Consider the following 24267-nt stretch of genomic DNA (forward strand, 5'->3'; position numbering starts at 1 on the left):
GTAGTCAAGAGATCAGCACACAAACCACTGTGTGTAAACAGATTCTTCTGCAAACATCAAATCCCCTCAGGTGCCTCAACAGGAAAATGCTGGGCACAAATGTTGCAAGGCAAGTAGTTTAGGAATAGGTTACGTGTCACCCATGAGTACATGGATTGCATAGCAGCTCTAGGAAAAGGTGTGATCCCCCCCCCCACACACACACCCTGAGCAACATAACTAGGTCAAACTAAATTTTAGTCTAAAATAAGGCTCAATGTTCATTTTAAAAAGCCAAGGTTATGGCCTGTTAATACAGGTGATGGTGTAGGTGTAGACACGAGTATTAGCCACATCACACTGATGCAGCATATCTACTCCGTGTGTTTGTACTGGTGTAGCTATACTAGCATAAGTGACAAGGAGTCCTGTAGCACCTTATACACTAACAGATGTATTGGGCATAGCACAGTGAAGTTAGTCTATAAGGTGCTAAAGGACTCCTTGTCGCTTTTGCAGATCCAGACTAACACGGCTACCCTTCTGATACTTTACACTAGCGTAAATATTGCCAATGTACACAGGGTCTATGTCTCTAGCCCTTGCGATTAAAGAAAACCTTTCAAAGTGTGAATCGCATAACAGCAATATTTGACACACCAGAGTCATGATGTTTTAACTACCCTGATCCAGTTGAAGAGTTACAAAAACAATGACTAGCACAGACTATTATACCAGTAAAACAGGCTTTCATTGATATAACTTGTTTCCAGTTTCTTCACAATTACAATAGATGAAATAAGTCATCCCCATAACTAGCAGACTCGTACTGGTACTAAAAACTGCGCAGACCTAGGTCTAAATTTTCAGGGAGTAAAACAATAGTGCTGAAGGGTGAACTGCCACATTCATCTCAATATGGGCTTAATTTAAATATTGTTAGTGGATCATAGTGTATGAGGAAAGAGGGATGAGCAAGTGAAGCTGATCTGCACAATTATAAGTGACGGTCTCACTCGGCACCACAAAAGCACAGCTCTTGGGAGTATAACAGTTAACACCCTCCACCCAAGTCAGCAAACAGCCATGCCCAAGGAACCTACCAGAACTCAGAGCTGGGCATGTGAGTCACTAAGGTCAGGCCCAAGGAGACCAAGCGTGTTAATCGTCATTCAGAATGGTCCCAACCTACTGGCTGGCCTCTCCCTTTAGCAACTCAGTCAGTTAAAAACATCTTCATTCTACTGATTAACCCAGTCTTATAACTCTCCTCCAACTGGTATTCTGACAGGGCTCATAACCAAGCAGATGTCTGCTTTGTTCTGGCCCACCCCTGAGGACTCTTGGTGCTACAGTAAGTCAAAACAAACAACCAACAGAGAGGTGTGTGTGTGGGGGGGGGGGGGGGGGGAGGCATTTAGAAGGAGCACAGTGAAAGTGAGCTGGCCTCAGCATTGGTGCAGCTACCAGAATCTGTTTTCCCACAGTTGGATGGGGGGGGGGGGCAGTAGGACTATATTCTGAACTGGCCACACTTGGAAGAGCATCCAGCAGAGCCACTTGTGACAGAAAGGCCCTGTCAGACCTCTAGGTTATGTCTCTAGTACAGCCAGTGGCAGGCTAGACGAGTCACGTACCCTTCCCTATCCTCACTTACTTTATTCCAAGCCCATCAGAGTTCTTGAAAATCAGTGGGTCTCTCAGGCCACCCCGCTGGATGTATTCAACATTGAAGTCTGTCATGGGGTGAGAGAAAAGAAGATGGGATGTTTTACCAGAGATACTGGGATATTAACCAGGGAAGGGGCAGGGAGCAAAAGGAGCGGAAAGAAGAACTGGGACTGGCCACTCTTCTTCAGATTTTAATCTTCGAGAACTATTCTAATCAGTTGTGGGCACCCTGCCATAGGCAAAGGCTAGACTAGCATAAGTAGGGTACAACACACATAAAAGTCCACAATTTAATTTTCCACAATTAAAATTGAACTTAAGTTTCCTTAGTCACAATATATTTTGGTATCAGTTGAACACAACGCTTTATTGACATTAATAATTTTTAGGTGGACAGCCCAACCCCCACTCATTCCCCTGACTATCCAAAGCTGATTATCCGATCTGGCCCCAGCCACAATGGATAATTGGGGCTCTACCCTAAGTTTTTACATTGTGAAGAAATAAAAATAAACAATTCTCTGTGAAAATGCAAGTTCCACATTTTTCTGTGGCAAACTGATTTCTAGGATCCCTGGTGATCAGGTTTTTGGGGGAGATGGAGCTGAAAAGCCTTATTTACTCTGTTGCATATACTAGGAGAGCAGAGCAGCTCAGAGAGGAGACACAATCAAGACACAACAAGAGGAAACAAGGCCCCAAAATATCAAGAGGGACAGGGGTTGGGGAGGAGAGGAGACAGAAAATAAAAATTGAGGCAAACATCTGGATTCAGCTACCAGTAGTTGAGTCACCACTGATCCAATTGGCGGCTAAAGAACTCAGCAGTGAATTGTGTTTGCTAAGACCCTGAGCGCTCGGGGAAGCGCCTCTCCTCCCAGAGATTCTATATATGACCTACTAGAGAAGCAGTTCTCCCTCCCCTCTACAAGAATGAGTACTATGGAGGGCACATTGATCAATATATTCACAGAGGAACTTTTCCCGCAGTTTCTCTCTCTAGGTACTTTGCAGCGGTGGGGGTGTGGGCAGAACAGCCCAGCATAGAGGACACAGACCTTTGCCTTCCATAAAGAGGATGAAGTTGGCATTGAATTTGTTGGTGGAGAGTTTCTCCTCCAAGTCAAATGTCCTTTTTCCTTCTATTTCATCATCTGAGATGCCATCATCTTCATAGCGCCGCCTCATTGTGCCACGCTGTGGAGAGAACAAAGAGGAGGATGAGAACAGCTGCAGATAGTGCCAAGCAGCCAGCTGACTTCCTCTTCCAACTGTCACAATAACCCCAATTTAGACACCTTGCTGGAAGACACATTCCAGTTTTACAAAAACCTACCCTGTGTTTTCTGAGGGCCTTGCATCACCTGATGGGTACTGCATTGGCAATGAGCACATAACCCACCCGAGAAAGGAGAAATAGCTATGTTAGCAGGTCTACACATTATCCCGGTGTTATTCTGGGGTATCTACCACTGGTGAACTGGCACATACATTTATTCCCCCACCCCTTTCTCTCAGGGAAAAAAAAACACCAGCTATTGTGGTCAGTTTCCTGGATGCAGGCCATGCAACGGTAATAATAGCAGCCTCTGCTCCCACATGCAGCTGTAACTTTATATCTGTTTTCCTTGCCAACCCCTCCCGCTCCCTTCCTATAGGTTCCTGCACTTTAGATCAAATGGGGGACAACTGAAATTACTCTTCACTGGCCCCAAGTGTTGACCACACCTCAACTTTCAAGGAAGGGATGGGATGGTAGTTCAAGCAAAACAAGGCCAGTGCCTCCATTTCTCTGCTAGTTTTCACCAAGAGCATTAACCGGGCTTCACAAATTCATCAGTGGGAAATTTTTTTTTTCTTCTATACAGTTAGATTGCAGCAGACTAATTACATTATTGATTACACTGGGCATACAGAATGCAGGCACGCTTTCATCTTTGGCCTTGTTGGCACAAAAAAGTTAGTAAACAAGGAACATGTGATACCAGCATAAAGATGCCTCTCTGAGACCTTAGTGATCTGCAAGCAGGTTTATAGCTGCTGGAGCAAAGCAAGTGGGATAGGTGGTAGGGGTTAAAACTCATTTATGAGTCCAGATCCAACTCTCCATCCCAGCCAAGTGAGCTGGGAAGCGAGGGAGTAAAAACAGGAACTTGCTCGGGAAGAGCAAACCCCAGGAGCCTGCAGGGAAGCACTACCACCTCAGGATGTAGAGATGATAATCAGAACTAGCTGTTCAGATCCTGGACTCAGTTTGCCATTTGACTTGACCAGATTCCCTTCCTCAACTCTCTCTGCTGCCAGCTCCACTTTCCCTAGCTTTCCCATTCTCCCCAGGCCCTGTGATGCGTTACAAAGCCAAAAAATAAACATAAAACCAGAGTATTTTAAGAGGTTACAATTAACTTGCCAACCACCATCCTGATCACTGCAGATTGTATCTTTCACCCTATCCAGGCTTTGGTCTTGGCTTTTGGGAATAAGGAGAATCTTAAGGCCATAGCCACATGAGAAAGTTGCACTGATTTAGTGCACTTAAACCAATTCAGCTAAACTGATGCAAAAGGATGTGGTTTGAGAGTGGATAATTTGACTACCTCAACTTGCAAGCAGCGTTCCCTGTAAATTGTGTGCTTGTACAACCACTCAGGAGAGATTCCAATGCCACCTAGGTGATCAGCAGTACACCCACAGCTAGATTTGTGTTTCTCCTGGTGGTGCACATTCTCACATACCTCTATGCATATAAAATGTATTCCGCACATGTCTGGAAAAAATCCAAGGGAACATTGCTTGCAAGTAACGTACAAGTTTGGTCTAATAGCATCTTCATAATCACTGATCTATTTAAAAGGTATTTTCTACCATCCTCCAAAGAAATATACCCACTAATAATACCTCATTAACTTAGCTTGCGTTTCATGAAAGTTAACACATTAGTTGAAACAACAAGGGTGTAACCAAACTTATCAGTAAGCCATGCAACAACATGCAAATAATGAATGGTTTTAAAAATTACCTTGCTAAATATTCTACAATTTTTTTGTTCTCAAACTTGTTTGAATAATTTGTAGATGATTAAGTATTCATCTCCAGTGAAATTTAGTGTGGGTCTTAGAAGCCACATTTCAAGAACACATTGTAAACATGAACAGTAGTCTTAACTCAACAAAAGTTTGATTTTTTTTTATAAGATACGGTAAGATAAATGCTCTTTACATTTAAAGTCATTTTAGGACAATTTAAGACTTTAGGACATCTAACTTATAAATGAAGATTTCATATTGAATAATTTTAATGTTGTCGTTTCAGAGACATTTTGCATACTAGCTCCTGGGAATAGCACTCTCTCTTATTAGTCGATAGTAGCTCCACTATTTTTATAAAACAATAACATGTAGATGTATTTGCAGGACAAGAAGCTACAGTAGTAACCTCACCTTTGGATTCCTGATCATTTGAAATATTTAAATGATACACTATATGTCAAACAGAAGCTGTGAGTTGAATGCAGATATGACTGTATGAGCTTCTAGTTCTATGTTACACATGGCAAACTAGATGATCATAATGACCCCTTCTGGCCTTACACTTTTTTCTTTGGTGCCATGGCAGCATCCACACATACTTAACAGTTGAACACAGCAATTCAGAGTCCCAAACTATGCAACTTTGGCCCAGGATTTTGAATGACTGTGGTCTTAAGTTCAAAGCTTGGTAACAAGTAGTATTTCAGAAGGCAAGAAACATTTGTGCCTGCATGCTGATTCAGGAAAGGTTTGCTTCAAGTCTGTCTCCTGACCACATGAGCAGTTAAGGTACATTAGGAAGTTGCGCACCAGTGCAGCTGTACCACAGCTGAAGAAACAGGTAAGAAGCTCTTTAGTGACGATAAGGCCAGAGCTACATTATTGCACGGCAAAGTGCTGTGCTTTTTGTACATGTCTTAAAGTGTTTAGAAATTCAATTCCCCTTTAAGCAAAAAGCCCTGTGAGCCCACCCCCCAGCTACAGCAAGCCTCCCATCGGGAGGGAATGCTAGGATTTGACAGTAGTCAGAAGAAGCAATAGTGACTGGCTTACCACATTGTGTTCATTGCAAGATGCACACTTGCAGCGTGCCACCTCCTGCAAGATGGGAGTGAAAGAGACCAGCTCCTTTTAACCCCTTGGGATCTGGCTCTTGTCCCCTGGGAGGGTCAAAAAGAGGAAAGCCCCAGATCAAGAAGTGAAGTGTTATCCTAGTCTGTCACCGTATCACTGGATAACAAGTTCTGAGACTAGTTATACACCCTCCCCTCCTCCAATGCACATATAAAAATAATACATCTCTACAACGGAAGCCTCAATCCTGCCACTCAATGGAGATTGGCACAGCATCTCATTTTCCCTGCCCCCTCCCAGGGTCCTCTTTTACCCTTCTCCCTCTGCCCCTGCCCTTTGTACAAGCTAAGGGAGGGAATGATCTGCCAGGCTCCTTACAAAATTGAAACACTCCTGAAAAGCCAGAACATTAGTCACTCTACACAGCAGGGGTGAAGCTGGCCAAGGGAAGTATCTGTTGTCTGGCAGTCACACAAAACCAAAACCTAGTCCAGACACTGGAGGTTTCATTTCTGCTCGCTTGCTGGGAAAGGTGCATAGCTCTTGATTTTATCTACGACTGAAGCAAACCCAGCCCCGAACTGAAAGTGAAAAAATTGTGACAGCCATATTTGTCAGATAATCATGCTAGAGATATGGAGTGCTACTTTAAAGTAATCCCTGTGCTGAAGAGAAAGTGTGAGGGTGTTAAGCAACCCTTTCACAGTTGTGTGGGGAACCTTTTTTGGGGGGGGGGGGGAGAGGAAGGAACAGATCCACAGGGGGGAAAAAAATCAGTTGGGGGCTACACATGAGAAGCAAAAAAACCAAAACCAAAAAAGCCTCAGACGTGGCTCCCAACTGAGAAGCAGAAAAAAAAAAGGAAGACATTCATCTCCCTCATGAAATTTGGGGCACCAGGGTTCACGTTGCACCAGGGTTCACGTCGCACTTGGTCCTTCAGGGGGGCAGGACCAAGACTCAAGGCTTCTCCTTAGGGTCAGATTAACTCTTCTTGGAGCCTGGGGCTAGTAGATTGTGGGGGCCCCCAAGTTCTGGAAAGGGGTCAAAAATGAGGGGTTCAAATGTGTGGAAGGGGTTGGGGATCTGGATGGGAAGTGCAATGCAGGAATGGGATGGGGTGTGGGTCTAGGCAGTAGATAGGGCACAGGAGTGTGGTGAGGGTGCAGGATAGGAGAGGGAGGGAAGTTCAGGAAAGGGTTGGGGAAGCGGGGTGCAAGCAGGAGCAGATTTGGGGTGCAGAGTCTCAATGGTAGGGGGAGGAGATGAGGATAGAGCTCCAGGGGATGGGGGACCCTGGTGGCTCTGTGCCGCCGTATGCTGGCAGGCACCACCACCCTGCCACTCTCCCGGGATGGGAATCCCGGCCAATGGGAACAAAAGGGACTGAGCTTCCCTGTGCTGCCATTCTGGTGCAGAGTTACTGCCTCTCTCCTCCCCCCACCAGAGCCTACAAACTGGATGCTGACTGCGGCTGGCCTGGACCCAGCCCAGGAGGCTCAGGCACCCCCAAGCAGAAGGGAGCCCTCGCCTTCTACCCTCCACCCCCATGGCGGAAGTTCCAGCGCTGGCTCACCCTGCTGAGGATGATGGGAGCGGGGGGGAGGGGGAGAGGGGAGAGAGACAGGATGGAACGGACCTCCTGCGCCAATCAAGGCAAGCTGCAGGTTGGATCTCCAACCCTGGAACACAGGTTTTTGCAGGCACATCAGTTAGGCTTGGTGCTTTTTCCTTCTTTCGGATGTTAAAAAACCTTAAGAGTTCTTTTTTGGTTGTACTTTATGAATTGAGGTCCTATGTATAATAGGAAATTTTAGAAATAGCCCCCTGTGGCAGTCACAACAGTTCAGCTGTACCAGTGGAAACAAAGCAAACACTGCTTTGGCAGCTTCTGGTGATTTACTACTGTTTTGAAATGAACCTGCTTGCAAACAAGTTTAACTAAAATATTTTTGTCTAAGTGGTTTCTCCTTAATAATAGTCAGGTTCCCTGTAGCCTACACCTACCTACCTACCTACCTACCCACCTACCCACCTACCCACCTACCCACCTACCCACCTACCCACCTACCCACACACACTACTGCCAAATGTCCTATCAGAAACAAAAAATCTCCCCCCGCAAGTGTTACTTTTAACTTAAATGTAAGGTTACTACAACATTAATTGACAGTCTCTCTTTAAATACAGAAAGGGAAGAGACTACAGGTCCCAGCATGCAATGCTCTAGAGCAATCTGAATAGAGATGTGCATATTGAAGTAGAATAGCATGCTAGGCTCAGTCTATGGGCCACATCTGCATACAGAACAGGAGAGTGGAGCCAAACTGCAGTGACTGTGGGCTGCTTTCAACTCCAGATATGCCACTGGTCCCAGTTTCCTGAAATGCCTGCCCACTTGAGACCTCTTGGGAAAAAACCTCATTTCTGCAATGCAGTTTCAGGTACAAACTGACAAACATTAAAAAGGGATAGGAGCATCTGTGTTGAAAGAAACAGGCTTCTCGCAATCTAGTCCCAAGAGAAGGAACATCTGGTGGCCATGTCTGGAACAAGAAGGGTGTTTCAGGGCTTCCAGGATGAAGCTCTACAAAGGCAGATAACAGAACGGGCTTGAACGGAGGCACAGCAAGTCTAATCACGAGCCTTTTGCCTCAAGAGGCCTGGCCAAAATTCAACTTTGGCCACAAGTGAAATAGTCAGCTACAAAAGTTTAGTTTCTGAATCAGTCTGTAGCAACAAGCACACCTATTTATGATAACTAGCAACCACTGCTCAAGGACAGCAAAGGATTGGAATAGCAGGGAGTGTTGCAGCGTAACAGGAGAGATGCATGTGAATAAATAAATGGAAGTCTGTCCCCTGGAAGTTTTGAGATTTTTGGCCTTCAGCTGTAGTCTACAGGTGGGTATGCATGTGAATCCTGTGCCTGAGACCAGAAAAATCTATGGGTTGAAATCTGCTCCCTGGTTCTCATGCTCAGCATTGAGAGCACAATGGAAGATGCAGACCAAGCACTTTCCCAGCTCCTCTCCTGTGAATTCAGCAATGATCTGAAGTTGAGGAGGAAGGACAGTGATTAGCAGAATACAAATGGAGACCACACACTTCAAAGAAAGTTGTTACAGGCACAAACTCCATTTCTTCTTTGAGTTCTGGTCCCTCTAGTTACTCCATATGCAGGTGGCTGAAAAGTAGTACAGATTGAACTTCTCTGGTCTAGGGATGTTAAATATCAGTTAATTGAAGAGTCAATTAACCTTATGAATTCTTATCGGTTACTCGAGTATTCTATAGTTCTGATGGAGGGGCCGGCAGCCAGTGTACTTCGGCCCCACTCCCGAGGAGCCCCCTGCCACTCCACACTGTTGCCTCTGTATCAGAGGCAGCAGTAAGCAGTATCAGAGGGGTGCCAAGTGGGAGCCGATCTGTGAGGGAGCCAGTTTAAAAACCAGCTCCCCTCATGGACCGGCTGCCTATTACTCCATGCTGCTGCCACTGAGACAGAGGCAGCAGTGCAGGGAGGCAGCAGCCTCTGTCTGGGTGGGAGGGGCTGAGCTCCTGGACCTGACACAAGTGGGAACTGAGCCAGGCTGCCTGCCCACCTGGCTCCTAATACACTTCAAATGCAGAGCTGGAGTGGAGGCAGGTCCCGGACCTGGCACAAGCCAGGACTGAGCCGGGCTGCTGGCCAGCCTGCTAAAAACGTACTGGTGGTGTGTGTGGTGGTGGGGAATAGAGGAAGAGAAAAGGGGGAAATGCGTGTAGTCTATAGCATTAACGGATAAGCTTTTGCTTATTGGTTAATCGACTAGACTATTACATCCCTACTTTGGTCTGGCAACATGCGTGAACTGGCATGATTTTAATTAGCTGGATGTCCACTTATGGGTGTGGCCAAGCTTCTTGTGGTCTCATAAAGTTTATTTGTAACCACCAGTCTTGGCTCTCAGTGCTCTATGCTACTATTTAAGAGCCCAATAAGCAGTGGAAGTGTTGGTAATGCTGCTAAACAGTATTGACCTCCCATGGTTCAGCAAAGTCGCTGGTTTGGCACCTGTCAGGTGCTGAGGGTGCCAAGCTGGAGAGGTTCAACTTGTACTGAAATAGTAAGAGAGGAGTGCAAGGATGTCAGTCATATAGATATCTATAACATTGCACTTCCAAAGGTTGCATCAGGAGAAGCAGCTTCAACCAAAGTGCAATGCTTAGTGAAAGCATGGATGGAATTTCTAGTTGCTGTTGTACAAGTGTCTAGCCATAGGCACTTCCTGAAGCATTCATACTGAGGTTGCCTGTGCTCTAGTGCAGTGGTTTTCATCCTGTGCTTTGCAGACTACATTTATGGTTTCTAAAGGGGTCCTCACTGCCATTAATTTTTTTAAGCAGTTCTCAAATGAAAAAAAAGGTTGAAAACCACTACTGTAGTGGAATGGGCTATCACCCGATTCAAAAGAGGGATGACCCAACTGATAGCAAAAGACAACAGTCTGAAACCAATAGTCTTTAAGCAGATATCACTTGCCTCACTGCTCACTCTGTAAATAGCAACAGATAATCTAGGTGATTTTCTAAACAGTTTTGTTCTTTGCTCGTCTGATGTTGAGAGAATGAAGTCTCCCCACTGGATGCAAGAGGCTTCAGGGAAGATACCAGTGAGGGGACAGGTTTATGTGGAACTTAGAAGTACTTTCAGGATGAATTTCAGGTGGAGGTGAACAGATTCCATCCCTTCATGGAATACAGTGTATGTTGGGTTAACCATGAGGGCACCCAAGTTCACCCAGCTTCCTGGCTGATGTAATAGTGACCAGGATGGCAACAGGATGGAAACAGGTGGGACATGGAGCAATGGTTTGAAAATACCAGACTGAGGTTCTGCATTGGTGATGGCTTCACTACTAGTGGGAAGATAACCAGATTCCTAAAAGGAATGACTGTTACTGGATAATAAAAATAGAACTTCCATCTACTGGGGGATGGAATACACTGATTGTTGCTAGGTGAGGTTGCAGTGACCTAACAAAGACCCAACATCTTGAGAGCAAGGAGGTAGTCTAAAATAGCAGGAATGCCTGCTGGCCTTGATAACTGGTTCTGCTGCACCAGGTAAAAAAAAAATCTCCCCATTTGGCTAAATAACATTTTCTGGTAGAGAGAAGGTGGGTGAAGTAATATCTTCTATTGGACCAACTTCTATTTGTGAAAGAGGCAAACTTTTGAACTACACAGAGCTCTTCTTCAGGTCTGGGAACCCTAAGTACCTCTCTCAGACATGAAGAAGAGCTCCATGTAGCTCAAAAACTTGCTTCTTTCATCAACAGAAGTTGGTCCAATAGAAGATATTACTTCACCCACCTTGACTCCTTAGCACTCTGGGATCAACACAGCTGCAACATTGCAAACAACATTTTCTGGGAGTCTTTCCTGATACAATTAAAAGCCCCCGTTGGGGACTCTTGTACATTTCAAAGCTGGCCCGCATGCAGCCCAGAGTCAGCAGGACTTCCCGCTGGCCCTGGGCTACACAGGGAGTTCCACATTCCTCCTTTGAAATGTACAAGAGCCCCAATGGGGGCTCTTGTACATTTCAAAGGAGGGATTCGGAAGTGCTTATTGACTAGTTGAGTAGTTGATGGAAATTCCATCGACTATTCAACTAGTTTATTAACTGCTAGTTAACATTCTTACTCCACATACTCCTGTGGAGCCAGATGCTCTTCTTTAGGAGGAGAGGGATGATGTGACTCTCTGGTAGAGTGCACAGATCTGGGGTGACATGCACACAGTGTCTTGGGTACCCTCCCAAACCTGTAACAGTGATGTCTTGGAGGGTAAGCTTGATTGTAAAGACGACTGGCCCAAGAAACTCTGAAGGTCCTGTCTGGATTAATCACCTTCCTTACCTAGACATCGGATTCGGCCAACAGAAAGGACAGCTCTGACTCCATTGGTGGTACCATCAGTGCTGGTGGAATGAAGCAATAGCTTGTAGCCAGACTAGAGGAATAACTCCCTTTCTTTGAAACTATATGCTTTTCTGGGCTCAAATCATGCAGCAGTAAGAAACAACTGGAGAGGCGACTGATTCACACCTCTCTTTATGCCCTCAGTATTGAGCACAAGGAAATCCAGAGAGCAGGCGTGGACCAGATGCTACTTGCAGGATTTTCAAGTCTCAGGAATATACATAGGGACCCACACTTAAAAAGAACAAAGATATCAATGGGCCATCCCTGAGATGTCCTCATTTCTTACCGAGTTCCACATATTGGCTCACCCAATATGATTTCAAGTGAATTATGTCTAGTTTAGACTAGGATTTAAGATGTGTGATGCTAGACCACATTACCTAGCTTGATCTAAAGTCAAAAGTAATACAATTTTACAGTTTGTTAACACAGCAAAGTTACACACTTTATCCTTGTGCAGCTCAAATGGTAAAACCCCTAGTGTTGATGCAGATGTCCCAGTACAAAGGTGCTTGCTTATGCTGGTACAGTTTATTCCCATAAAGGAAGTTAAATAAGATATTGGTGGAAGGCACCTTCATAAAACTAGTGGGGATGCAGAGTGCAGTGGAGACTGGAAGCTCCAATTCTTGAAACAGATACAACTTTCCTACACATTCATTGCTCTGCACTTTGGAGTATATGACTACACGAGCAGTCAAAACCCTTACAGCTTACTAGGAAATTAAATTTTAATGGGATAAAAAAAATGTATGTTCATGCTGCAGTGGTGTAGAGGAATGCTGGAAGCCATTGTACAAGGGCAACACTAGGAAATTCAGGAACCCCTCGTGACATATGCCTTCAATCCAATCTTCTCATCACCTTCCAACACTGAACAACCCACCCAGCCATTGAAATTATGTCCTACTATCACTCCCCCTCCATGTCTATTGAAGCCTCTCCAACTCCTAGACTTAGATAGATTACTGCCTCCTTCACACCACACACTGTAGCAAGATTCCTGCTCTCTTCATCAACAAGTTCTCAATTATTCCACTCCCCATCCCACAACATTACCCATAACAGGCAACTTAGGATCTCACATACATAGTTTTGCATGAGGTGCCCCCAAACTCAAAACACGCTACGCATATAGATTGTAGAAACCACACACCAGACAGCTCTCAATGAAGAGGCAGTAAGAGAACTCCACTGGTTAGGCACGTTGCCTCTGGCTGCCACTTTACCTTCACATTCAACAGATCTCAGCACCTAGTGGGGTAACTGTAAAATATTTCAGTTATGTTAGCACAATAGAATCTGAGCATTCTTCACACTAACGAGAGCTCATGTAATGAGGGATTGGACTGAAGCCCAACAAAGCAGCCCTCTTTGCAGCCAACCTTGAACCAGTTAGAGGAGGATAAATGGAAGTTGCACATTATTCTTCCTTCATCCCAACACTCCGAAGCCAACAGTCACCTCTTAGATATCAATCATCCTCTGAGGAAATGGAAAGCATGAATACTTCTACACAGCTATCACAACTCTGCAGCTGATCCTTTCACCTCCCAACTCAACTCCTTAAGCATAGCATGGTTGAGGCTTAACCTGTCTACACAATGGAATTTTTCAGAGATTACTTCCTTTAATAGTCGCATCATCCCTTTTTCAGGATGCTTCTGCCTTTCAAGAGGCAGACTCACCTCTAATATGGATGAGAAATGAACATCCAGAGTTTGAAACAAACTGAGGTTTTTTAAAATACAAGGTCATATTTAAAAACAGATCAAGCTCATTCAAATGAAACCAGTGTACATGACAATACTTTAGTCACTTCCTATCTTATTTGTTTTAATTCCCATTATGACCTTCCTAAATCTCAACTTTTGAAACTTTGGGGTGGGGGTTGAGGGGCGCTCCAGAACACTGTCCCCAAGTTCTCACCATCATAGGAAGCAGAGTCTCCCCCATGCCATCTTCCCTAATTTGTCTTTTGTTTTTAGTTGACAGCTGCTCTCCTACACAGACTTGTTCCATGTAACTTCCCTACTCTCTCCCTCCCCTACACACCCACACCAGTGTTTCCTGTAAGTGGAGCGCTTGAAGGGCCACCCAGGAGGAACTCAAATGCCACCCAGCTGATTAGCAGAGCACCCACAGCTGGCTGCACGTGTTTCTACTGGTGGATCCACATATGCCTTGATGCACATAATTATTCTGCATATGAACGGAAAAAATGAAAGGGAACATTGTGTCTCAGTCTGCATTCCTCCGATCTTTACATTTCCTTTCCACAAGAGGAATATTTCATTCATTTGTACACCCTTTTCTGAACTCTCTCCTTTAAAACTAACCTACACATACATACCACCCCTTTACCTTCACATCTCATTCTAACTAAACCTGGATCTTTCTAATGCACTCTGTCATCTGTACACTTCCTACACTCTTTCAGATTTAACCTCAAGATTTCTGATGAGTCAAGGAAGTATTATTCTCATCTATATACAGGCAGTCCCCGAGTTACGCGGATCTGACTTATGTCGGATCCGCACTTACGAACGGGGCTTTTCTCGCCCCGGAACTCGCGGGCAGCGGGACCACCCAGACGCGCAGTGGTCCCGCCACCGTGTCCTCCGGGGCGAGAAAAGCTGCTCTGGGTGTCCCTGGTCTGCTCGGGGTGTCTCTGGTCTGCTGGGAGGAGTCCCCAGCAGACCAGGGACACCCCGAGCAAAGCCGCAGAGGCGGCAGGGTCCTGCGCCTCTAAGGCTTTGCTCCGGGTCTCCCTGGTCTGCTGGGGGGGGGGGGGGCACAGCTAGTGCGCCCCCCCCCCCAGCAGACCAGGCTTTTGTTGTGGATGCCTGGGGTAGAGCAGCTGGGGTGCTGCCAGGTTGGTCCTGGGGGGACCTACCTGGCAGCGCCCCAGCTGTTCTGTCCCAGGCTCCAGATTCAGCCGCTGTTGAAACTGATCAGTGGCTGATTCCAGGAAGCTGGGGGCAGAATAACTCTGCCTCAGGTTTCCTGTAGTCAGCCCCTGGTCAGTTTCAGCAGCAGCGGCTGAATCTGGAGCCAGTTCCGAGTTACGTACAAATTCAACTTAAGAACAAACCTATAGTCTCTATCTTGTACGTAACCCTGGGACTGCCTGTAAATGGAAAACTGAGGCAGAAATTAAGCAACTTGCTTAAAGTTGCACAAGAATTCAGTGGCATTTCAAGAATTAAGCCCAGCTCTCCTAACCTTAGCCTCCTCTCTAACTTTCCCTCAACTCATGCACAATTTACCTCCACCCATTCCTGGATTATAATGACCTACCCAACCAATACACCAGCTTGCATTGCCAGCTTTGATGGGCGGAGAGGGGGGGTGCTTAGTAGTCCAAGCATTCTTGTTCTTTCCAGCTCTAGTACTTTTATATTTTAGCTCTGTTTTTCTTGGATTCCACCTCTGTTCATATTCTCCCTTCTTAGGTTAAGAACAGTGGTACCAAACTCTGAAAAGCATGTGCTACTACAGCTCCAACTGTGTGGAGGACCGCAGACAGCTGACCTTTGTGTTGTAAGATTAATATCCTGATTTCCCCATGGCAAATTTGGCTTGACCAAAACTGCCAGACCCTTGAGAGAATTTATAAATACAGCAGTGTTGTTACCTATACTGTCTTGGCTTGAAGGTTTCAAACCTGAGCGTGATAAGCATGCAACCCCCATACAAGTGACCCTATATACACTCTGCCAACTACAACTTAGATCTGAATGGTGACCTTAATTTGGAGCGCAGCCTGACATTGGGAGAAACAGGTGGCTAATTTTAGTAGCAACTGCACAACCCATCTTCCAAAGAAGTGTTTCTGGAGAGAAATGAACCCTGATATTGGCTGGCTTCACAAGGAGAACCCTAGAACTAATCCAGCTGGTTTTGCTGAGGTCTTCTACTACTTATTGCTATACATTTTCAAAGCCTTGTATGAAATGCTAGTTAGCTTGTACGATAGGTTTTTATCCAGAATAGGACAGACTCAAGAACTGGACTCATGATTTAGCAGGAATCTAGTCAGAAGAACCTGGAGGCCTTCCAGGGTTTAAAGTCCCAGGAGGGATTCCTATCACAAGCAGGGCTGGCAGAGTTTCAGTGCAAGTGGAGAGGCAAGTGTGTGTTTTGTATGTTCTCTGGAGGAGTTATAACTGATAGTGCTAAGGAGTAGCAAGACAATTCAGTGAGGGGGAGGGCACATGTGAGGCAGGCTCTTCAGCACTTGTTTACACAACACATACTGATGGGCAACACTGTTTAACCCTAGGATTCATGAGTTTCTGGCCACATCAGACAGATTTTTAGCAGCTGCCTTACACACAGGAATGCTGTTTCCACAAGGAATACGGCAGTGCCATCCACTGCACTAGCTGCTGGTTACATTGTACTTTACACTCTCTTCCATGATCTCACCCATATTCCTCACTGGTTTATCACTTTAGGAACAATATTCTGCCTATGGAGATAAGGAATTGGCAAATGAAGAAAAGTCAGTCACTCATTCACTGAAACCTATTCTTTACTGTGAAGTGTTCTTTTGCTTTCATTTTATAGCTTAAGTTAAAGTAAACTATGAAAGACTGCCTTGGAGATAATGTCCTCTAGTTACAGGACAGATAGCACCACCTTCCATACCCCACCAGAATGCCTCAACCTAGTATAGCAGTTAGTATTCATGAGCAGTGCTACCCTAGTATCAGACTGCCAAAGAGGAATGCCCACAAGTGACAGCGTACTGGAGTTAAGACAGAACTTCAACATGGATATTATCAAAGCTAGATGAGAACTCACTAAGGCTCTGTCTCTACTACAGACCTGACAGCAGCACAACTGTAGCCACTCTGTGCTGGTGGGAGAGAGCTCTCCTGTCAGGACAATTAAACCACTCCCAATAAGTAGTGTTTGCTATGGTGGCAGGGGAGCCTCTCCTGCCTAAGTAGCACTATCCACATCTGACTGACAACACAAAAGTGCTGGTGTTCCCTCTAAGATTTTCCATCCATGAGTGGAGTGAGTTTTGTCTTGTGTGCCAACAATGAGGTCCCGTGTGCTTGTTTGGATGCCACCAGCGGCGCTCCTCCCAAGTAGTGCTGCCCCCCCAGGGGAAAAAGTGAAATGTGCCCCCCCTCAGGAAGTACAGCTTCCTGGGCAGCCTGTGTGCAGGGCAGGGACTGCCCCAGGCTGCTGTGAGTCCCCACCTGGGGCAGAGGGAAGCTGCTGCCAGTGCCCAGAGCTTGCAGGGAGTGAGGTGCTGGGGCAGTGACCTGTGAGGTACTTTTGGGGAGTTCTTCAGGTAAGCACTGCCTGGAGCCTCCACACGAGCCCACTCACACCCCAAATCCCTGCCAAAGCCCTGATTCCTTTCCTACCTTCTGAACCTCTTGGTTCCAGCCCAGAGCCCCTCTGTATTCCAATCCCTTCATTCCCAGCCCCACCCCTAGAATCTGTCCCCCCTTCCAGAGCCTCACACCAACCCTCTACCCAAGCCTAGAACCCCCTCCCAGCCGCTGAACCCCTCAACTCCAGCCCAACGAAGATGAGCATGTGAATGAGGGTGGTCAGAGTGAGCAGGGGTGGGCCCTCAGAGAAGGGGTGTGGGCAAGGGAGTTCAGTTTTGAGTAGGAAGTTGGCAATTACACACAGCCCCAAATAGGTGAATAGCCTGCAGAGGTGAGTTAGAGGGCGAAGGCAGCATTCCTTCCTCCCATAGGTTCTTGTCCCACCCCCAAAATATAATAAAACTATGCCTATGCCCAAGGGCTCCCCGCACCCAGCTCAGATCCCTGAGTCTTTTCCCTCCCCCTCGCTAGGCCCTGGAGTTCTTCTAGCAAGTTAAGGGGTGCCTCCAAAAGAAAGAAGTTGAGAACCTTTGCATTAGACCCAACTGACAGCATGCATCTTTCTTGGCCCTTACTCTGTTCTGGTGACAAAGCACCTTACGAGTCACTGGACAGACTTTAACAAATAAAGAAGGGAAGTAAAAGCTCTCAAATCTCAAGCTAAACTAGACTGAACCAGGACAGCATTTGGATATTAGATGTCAAAACATGTCAACAAAATGGGAAAGTTTAGGTTGCTGTTCCCATCAAATTAATTGCATGCTTTAGACAAGACAGACAAAGGTACTTACCACTTCTGCTTCAAGGGCCCATCCATGGTGCTTTTCAACTGAAGTAGGGCAAGTAACCTTGATGTCCTTGTCAAATTCAAATGGCGTGAACATGCCCAGTTATACTCACCTATTTGGATCTTTTTTCACTTCCCTCCGTGTGGAATGAAAAATCTCATTCACAGTGATGTGAGAGATGCATCACCATGCATGGTTTGACAGCTGCCATGTTCCACCTCAGAAGTAGTTGCATTTTATTTTTAGGTGAAGCATTCCCTATACATCCCTTTGTTACTTCACAAGGACATTAAGCAGATCGGTGAGCATTTATAAAGTACTTGGGATACTCCCGTAAAAGATGCTAGAGAAGTTTATGGTAGTAAGGTAGTTGAATACTCAAGCTACACATCTCTGCCCTTTTTCTTTCCACTTACAGCTGTTAAAGACTCCCACAATACAAACTCCTGCACTGGACTCCCAGAAGCACATCCCACAGAAGCTAGCAGCAGGCAGGTGGGTTGCATGGGACTGCATGAGACTAGAAGAAGTAGGGCATATTATGACTCACTCTACTCAGAGAAATTCAGCAATTTCCTAATCCGTTGCCTAGGACCTTGTACCTCGCCTCCTCTTCTCCCAATCCTCAGGAGACTGGCTGAGTAAAAGCTGTACAGTTTCTCCAGTCTGTACCTAGTCTTTCAGATCAGCAAACAGTTAACACCACACACAGTTCTCACATTGTAGCATGTCTACACAGTGAACAAGCACCTGGGCCTGGCCTGTCAGATGATTCAGGTTCACAGAACTTAAGATGTGGGGCTGTAAAACTCCCCCTTTCACAGGGCCCAGGCTCAGACTCAAGCCTAGACACCTACACTGCAATTTTACAGCCTCACAAACTCACCTCAGCTGACCTGGGCCAGCTGCAGGTGTTTAATTTAAGTGTAGACATACTTGCTGTGGGGCTATCCTTTCACTACCAAAAAAGGACACAAATCAGGAGTTTTCAGACTCTGCCTGCATTGCTTCCCGCAGTTCCCATAGGCCAGGAACGGTGATCTGGAGCCAGTGGGAGCTGCAATCACCCATACCTGTAGAGACACAGGTAAACAAAGTGTGTCTCAGCCAGCTAGCAGCTTGCCCTTACATGCCGTAACCCAGAGTTTGAAAACTGGTTTCTAAGCCACCACCGCAACAAAATCCTAGTGGGGCTAAGACAGACAGTTTTTAATTGAGTTATTAGTACCAACCCTGCTTAGCTACACCACTGTAATACCTACTTGCATCTCATTTCCATTAGGATTTTATAGTGAGGTAGTTAACATGCATTTGCTTTTTAGACAGCATGGTAACTATCTGTTTTGGCAGTGAAGACACAGCCTGAATTCTGCCTCCTCTTGTGCACAACTTGTGCAGATGTGCAACAAAGACACTGTCCTTAAAAGTTCTATTCCTTTTAAAGGACCTGTGCCTGACAGGCATGAGTGCAGGGGATCAACATCTGTTATTTACTACCAAACCTTTGTCATATGGTAACCTGTGGGGCATATTTCACATCACCATACTTCAATCTATTTTCTTTGTTTTAATTAAAACTCCTGGCGTCTCCACTGAGATTCAGAGTCCCTGTGCAGAGAGTTCACACTGTTTACTGCCCATACTGTTTCTACAGCAACAGAGACAAGCAGAGCATAGAGGCACAAACACTGCCCTTCTATTTTAAGGAACACCTGCACAGAATTCGAACAGGTACAGTTCGCTCTAAGAGAGGTCTTCGGAGCTGCCAGTGAGAGAAATCCAGTCATGAGGTGGACTCAGCATCATTTCTTACTGCCTGTACACATTACTTTCTCCTTGATCAAGTCACATGTTAGGTTTCATCCCCAAGTTTCTCAGAACCACCTGAGGTACTGACAAAAGTGCTATGAGCAATGTGTGCTGGTATGGGCTGCTATGGAGTTTCTCTTTTTTCCCCCAACTGCTGCTTTTAAAGGCCACCTTGTTCAGAGTTGCAGGGATACAGCTAAACTGGAGTTTGGGAGTACACACCAACCTAAAGGAATTTCTATGAATCTGCCTTTTTCCCTTCTATATGACCTGGCTTAACATATCAGACTAAACCCCCATTTGATCACAGTATGTATGGTGCCTTAATGTAGACAAGGCTTAAGTGTTTCCCTCACTGGCTTCCACAAGAGGTGTCAGCTTGAATAAAGTGTTTAGGCTTCCCACCACAGCAAGGTAGGATACTGGGGACCTCCATCAACAGAGCAGGTACGAACCTGGAAGCATCAAAATATACTTACGAGTGAACGCATGCTACCCAGGCAACAACACCTCTACCCTGAATCAGCCAGAGTACATCTAGTATGAAGGGAACTCCAAGGCCCGTTTAGATGGGTCCCGTCTCAGCAGAGATGCTGCTAACTGCGGTGGTGGTTTTGGAATTCATTTATAGACTAACACTGTAGGAGTGCCTCATACAGATGTGTTTAGGACAAAAACCACTAGTACTCCCAGTCTTCAGTAGGGATGTAAATATCCATCAAACCAGTTAACTGGTTAAACAATTCAAATTGTATCATTTAGTCAGTTAACTGTTGATGAGGGCAGGGCACCCATGATATGGGGTCTTACCAGGGCTGAAGTGCGGCCATCCTCCATGGTCACACCTGCCCCCCCACCCCTCACATGGCCAGAATCCCACCAGCTGGCAGTCTGGTTAATTGGCCACTAAGAGAGCATTCTGGTTAATCTTTTACATCCCTAGTTTGCAGATGGCAAGACTGAGATACAGAGCAATTCAGTAACTTGCCTATAGACAGGTGAAATTATCAACAGAACTAGATCTTCAGTGTCACAGACCAGTGCCTTAATCAGAGCCATCTTTCTTTGATAGAAATACTGCTTCACTAAGAACTTGACTAGGACTGAACCATGTCTCAGACCACTGAACTCATACAGGATCTTTTGAAAAAGGTGTTTGTTGTTGTTGAAAGAACTGCATCTAGACAGTGGTTTCACTTTCGAAAAGCAATTTCGATCTGCCTAATTTACATCCCTCTTTCGAGAGAGGGATGGTAGTCTAGACATGTCCATAGTGTCCTCTTATCTTCTTCTCTCTTGCCTTTACTCCCTCTGCCCCTTTTTGTTCTTTTAGCATCAGTGTTAGTTTTGGACAAATCTTTTATGGAGCCTCATATTAACAGATCCCCTTCTAGCTAAAGCCACCCCTCAAAAAATCATGGAACAAGCCTGTCATTCATTGTCATCTCACTGCACAGTGTTTTACTTCTTTTCCCCTGTTGTGAGCGAATCATCTAGCTAGACTGTAAGCTCCTCGGTGAAAGAACTCTTACTATGTATGCACAATATTTAATACAATGGATCCCTACTCTGAGTCGCCATTAGGCACTACCATAATAAACATGTTAAATACATTAGATAGACCAGAGATCTGACCTATTGTTGCCATTCTAATATCGCTAGAAAGCAGGCTGAAAACACACGTACACATTTAAGTCTAGTGATATCCCTCTACCACAATTTGGCATACCAATGAGGAACTGGCTAATAATGCTGTATTAATATACTAGACCCCAAAAATAAGACCAGAGCTCAGTGTTGCACATATACAACACTGATTTTGGCAAGTTTTTCACATCTTTAACTTCTTTCTCTGTCACAAGTGATGAATATCTGAGCATTTTCATATGATCATTGGATTTAATTACAAATCCAAACAAAACAGTGCACAAGTCTGAGAACCAATGAACTGAAAGGTCAACAGTGGCCACTGAATTAACTTTCAGTGTTCATTACCCATTTAGAGCTCTCCGCTAAGCTCATTCATATCATCACCTTCCCTGGAATCAGCAAATCTGGTCCGTGCATCAGGAGTGCTAACAACTTTTCCCAGTGTCATGGAGCAATTGCCCCAAATGTTTGCACACACAACCTAATTCAGACTGAGGTAAGAGGTTTTGTTTTTCCTCCAAACACAAAGCCATTTCCCCATTACATTAAGTCCTGTTGCCAACTTTCACGCAAATAAACACCCCAACTTTCACAATAAACCAAAAAACAAAACAAACAAAAAATCAAGCTAATCCCATTTCAAAACAAGGCCCAAACAAGCCAAGCCAACCCCCACACTGACAGGATCCCCTGGGTGTGCAAACTGGGACTGTGGTGGACCCGCTGTGCACTCCTGAAGCCTTCCCTCTTGCCAGGAGCCACCCCCTCCGCCCCAAAAAGCGACACACTACAACAAACAAGCTATAAGCTAAAAATTAACCAAGACATCAAATCAATTAAGACTGAAACAAACCAAATTTCTGCAATTTAAGTGGTTTTGGTCCCAAACTGAACTGCAGACCTAGATTTGGGACTAACAAATAAGGATTAGTGAACAATAAAAAGCCAGTGGAGACAACAAGGCATTAGTACCACCTCCAGCAGGGAAAACCCCATAAAACCTATTCATGCTCATTATGACAAAACACTGACGCTACTTACAAAGTTTGTTTAGTATCCAATAGGTAACTGAAAATGCTCATCTGCTGCACTACTAGTCTCTTCAGCTCAATCAACTTTGCAGCTTACAAATCATGTTAAAGGGACACTCAGCTTTTAAAAACAGCTGTGTTAAATAATAAAGAGCAAATCAGCCTCTTAAATGTTTGTTTAAAGGCATTTATCATCTGCTGCACATCTCAGCTGAGAAAAAACAAACACAACTGAGTCTCATTTTAGTCTTTTTCAGATTCTCTCATGGACTAGCACAAGGTTGCAATGTTTAGTATGCAAATACTGCAGAGGAATGCTTTTTTAACATAACTGTTCCACTGACATTTTAGATGATTACTTCAAGTAATCATTTCTACTGATATTTGATTCCATTAAAACATGTCCAAAAAACTAACTTTGGGACCAAATATGAGCAGAGTCTCTACAAGACTGAAGATAGTTTGCTGCCCGCACATTGTTAATGAAGTCTGAACCCCACTTTTTGAAGCCAAGGGGAAGAATGAGTTGACTGAAGTAATTTGTCTCAAGTCCTGTTGAGACCAGAAAAGTAAGGTGTATTTAGTAGCTATGATCACACTACAGTAAAAGAGCATTCAGCCATACAAGCTTGCACCTAGTTTATTAGAGAACCACTTTAGTTGGTCCTCTTCGGTAATTTAACAAAACATAGCTTAGCAAGGTAGGTGCTCATAGAACATCTGTTCCTAAACTGGGAGACAGTCCCTGAATATGGGGTGAAAACAACTCTTCCAGATCCACATGCAAGTATATTCAGCACTTTTCACCCCCTAGGCATTCACAGATGCATGTATTTGGCAATCCCACCTGCACTCAAGCAGCCATAATTGCAAGCACCTGAATAATTGGGATCAAGACATGAATAGCTACCATCTATGACAGGGCTACTCAACTTTGACCACAATGATACAGTACATGCCAAGGGCCACAACTAAGTGTGATCGCATATACATGCAAATAGCTTCTTTCACACAATGCCCTGGAACTCCCAGCACCTCCTCCCAGGGGGATAGAAATGCTGAAACCCTTTACCCGTCTGTTCTAGCCAGCCTGTCGCCTTGCGTCTTTCAATACTCACCCTGCCTGGGAGATGCTGTTGTGAAGCATGTTCTCAGTGGAAGCCATATTAAAGGATCTCACCGATGGGCTGCACGTTAAGTAGCCTTGATCTATGACATTAGATCTCAAAGTGCTTTACAAAAGAGGCCAAAGTTAATTGCTAGCTCTTATTACTTGGTATAGGCCACTGCAAGAGACCCTAAAACCAACAGAAGCCAGAGAAGTCATTCTGATGAAACATCTCCGCAACACCCTCCACTGTTAGGAAGCCAAGGCCTACATGGTTTCTTCCCTATTGGGATTTATCTTTTGATACTAGCCTTTTAGAGCTTTCAGATTAAGAAAGAGAAAGAATGGGCAGTGCCTTCCAAACTCCCCATCTCTATAGTTGAAGTAGAGGATAGGGATGTGCCCATTCTTCCATTTCTATTGTCCCCCGCAACCTGTGCTGCAATGGTTTGGGATGCAGTAAGATTTTGTCTTTTCCTGCTCCCAACTCCCAGCATAACATTCCAAATTAGTGGCCTAATCAGATACACTGCTACTCAAACAGAGGATGTACAAAAACTATACTTTTATGTTTTACTGTGTCGCAAAGAAGTATGTTCCTAGAGAAAAGTCTGTCTCATCCATGCTGTGAGTGCTTCCCCAAACTGCAGACCGTGATCCTACAGCGTAATGGAGGTCAGCGTCAGGAATTGGGATCAAGCATCTTCCTTTATCCTAAGACTCCACACACTGTAAAGCAGGGGGTCAGGAAGCTTTTTTGGGTCAGGGGTTACTGAAAAATCAGTTGACAGCCAAACAC

General features: G+C 45.1%; 1 protein-coding gene and 1 long non-coding RNA gene across 8 annotated transcripts in view; one reads left to right on the top strand and one right to left on the bottom strand.

Annotated features, from left to right (window-relative positions):
- Positions 1-24267, bottom strand: part of KDM2A (lysine demethylase 2A) — a 79181-nt gene that overhangs the window by 44948 nt on the left and 9966 nt on the right. For 5 of the 6 annotated variants that reach the window (XM_075928563.1, XM_075928562.1, XM_075928561.1 and 2 more), the window contains exons 4-5: positions 2709-2847; positions 1637-1715 (exon numbers count right to left, since the gene is read on the bottom strand). In XM_075928563.1, the coding sequence (XP_075784678.1) occupies positions 1637-1715; positions 2709-2847 (218 nt within the window). Of the gene's footprint in view, positions 1-1636; positions 1716-2708; positions 2848-5732; positions 5840-24267 lie in introns of all 6 variants that reach the window. The other variant, XM_075928564.1, reaches the window with a different exon arrangement.
- LOC142829277 (uncharacterized) lies at positions 10780-22747 on the top strand. 2 transcript variants are annotated; one of them, XR_012903714.1, is made up of 4 exons: positions 10780-10862; positions 15181-15268; positions 18289-18365; positions 22618-22747. It is a non-coding gene; the product is annotated as an uncharacterized LOC142829277 (long non-coding RNA). The 2 variants fall into 2 exon arrangements; XR_012903713.1 differs by lacking the exon at positions 22618-22747 and having other exon boundaries at positions 18289-18530.

Source organism: Pelodiscus sinensis, chromosome 4 (assembly GCF_049634645.1).
Source record: "Pelodiscus sinensis isolate JC-2024 chromosome 4, ASM4963464v1, whole genome shotgun sequence".
Classification (NCBI taxonomy): Eukaryota; Metazoa; Chordata; order Testudines; family Trionychidae; genus Pelodiscus; species Pelodiscus sinensis.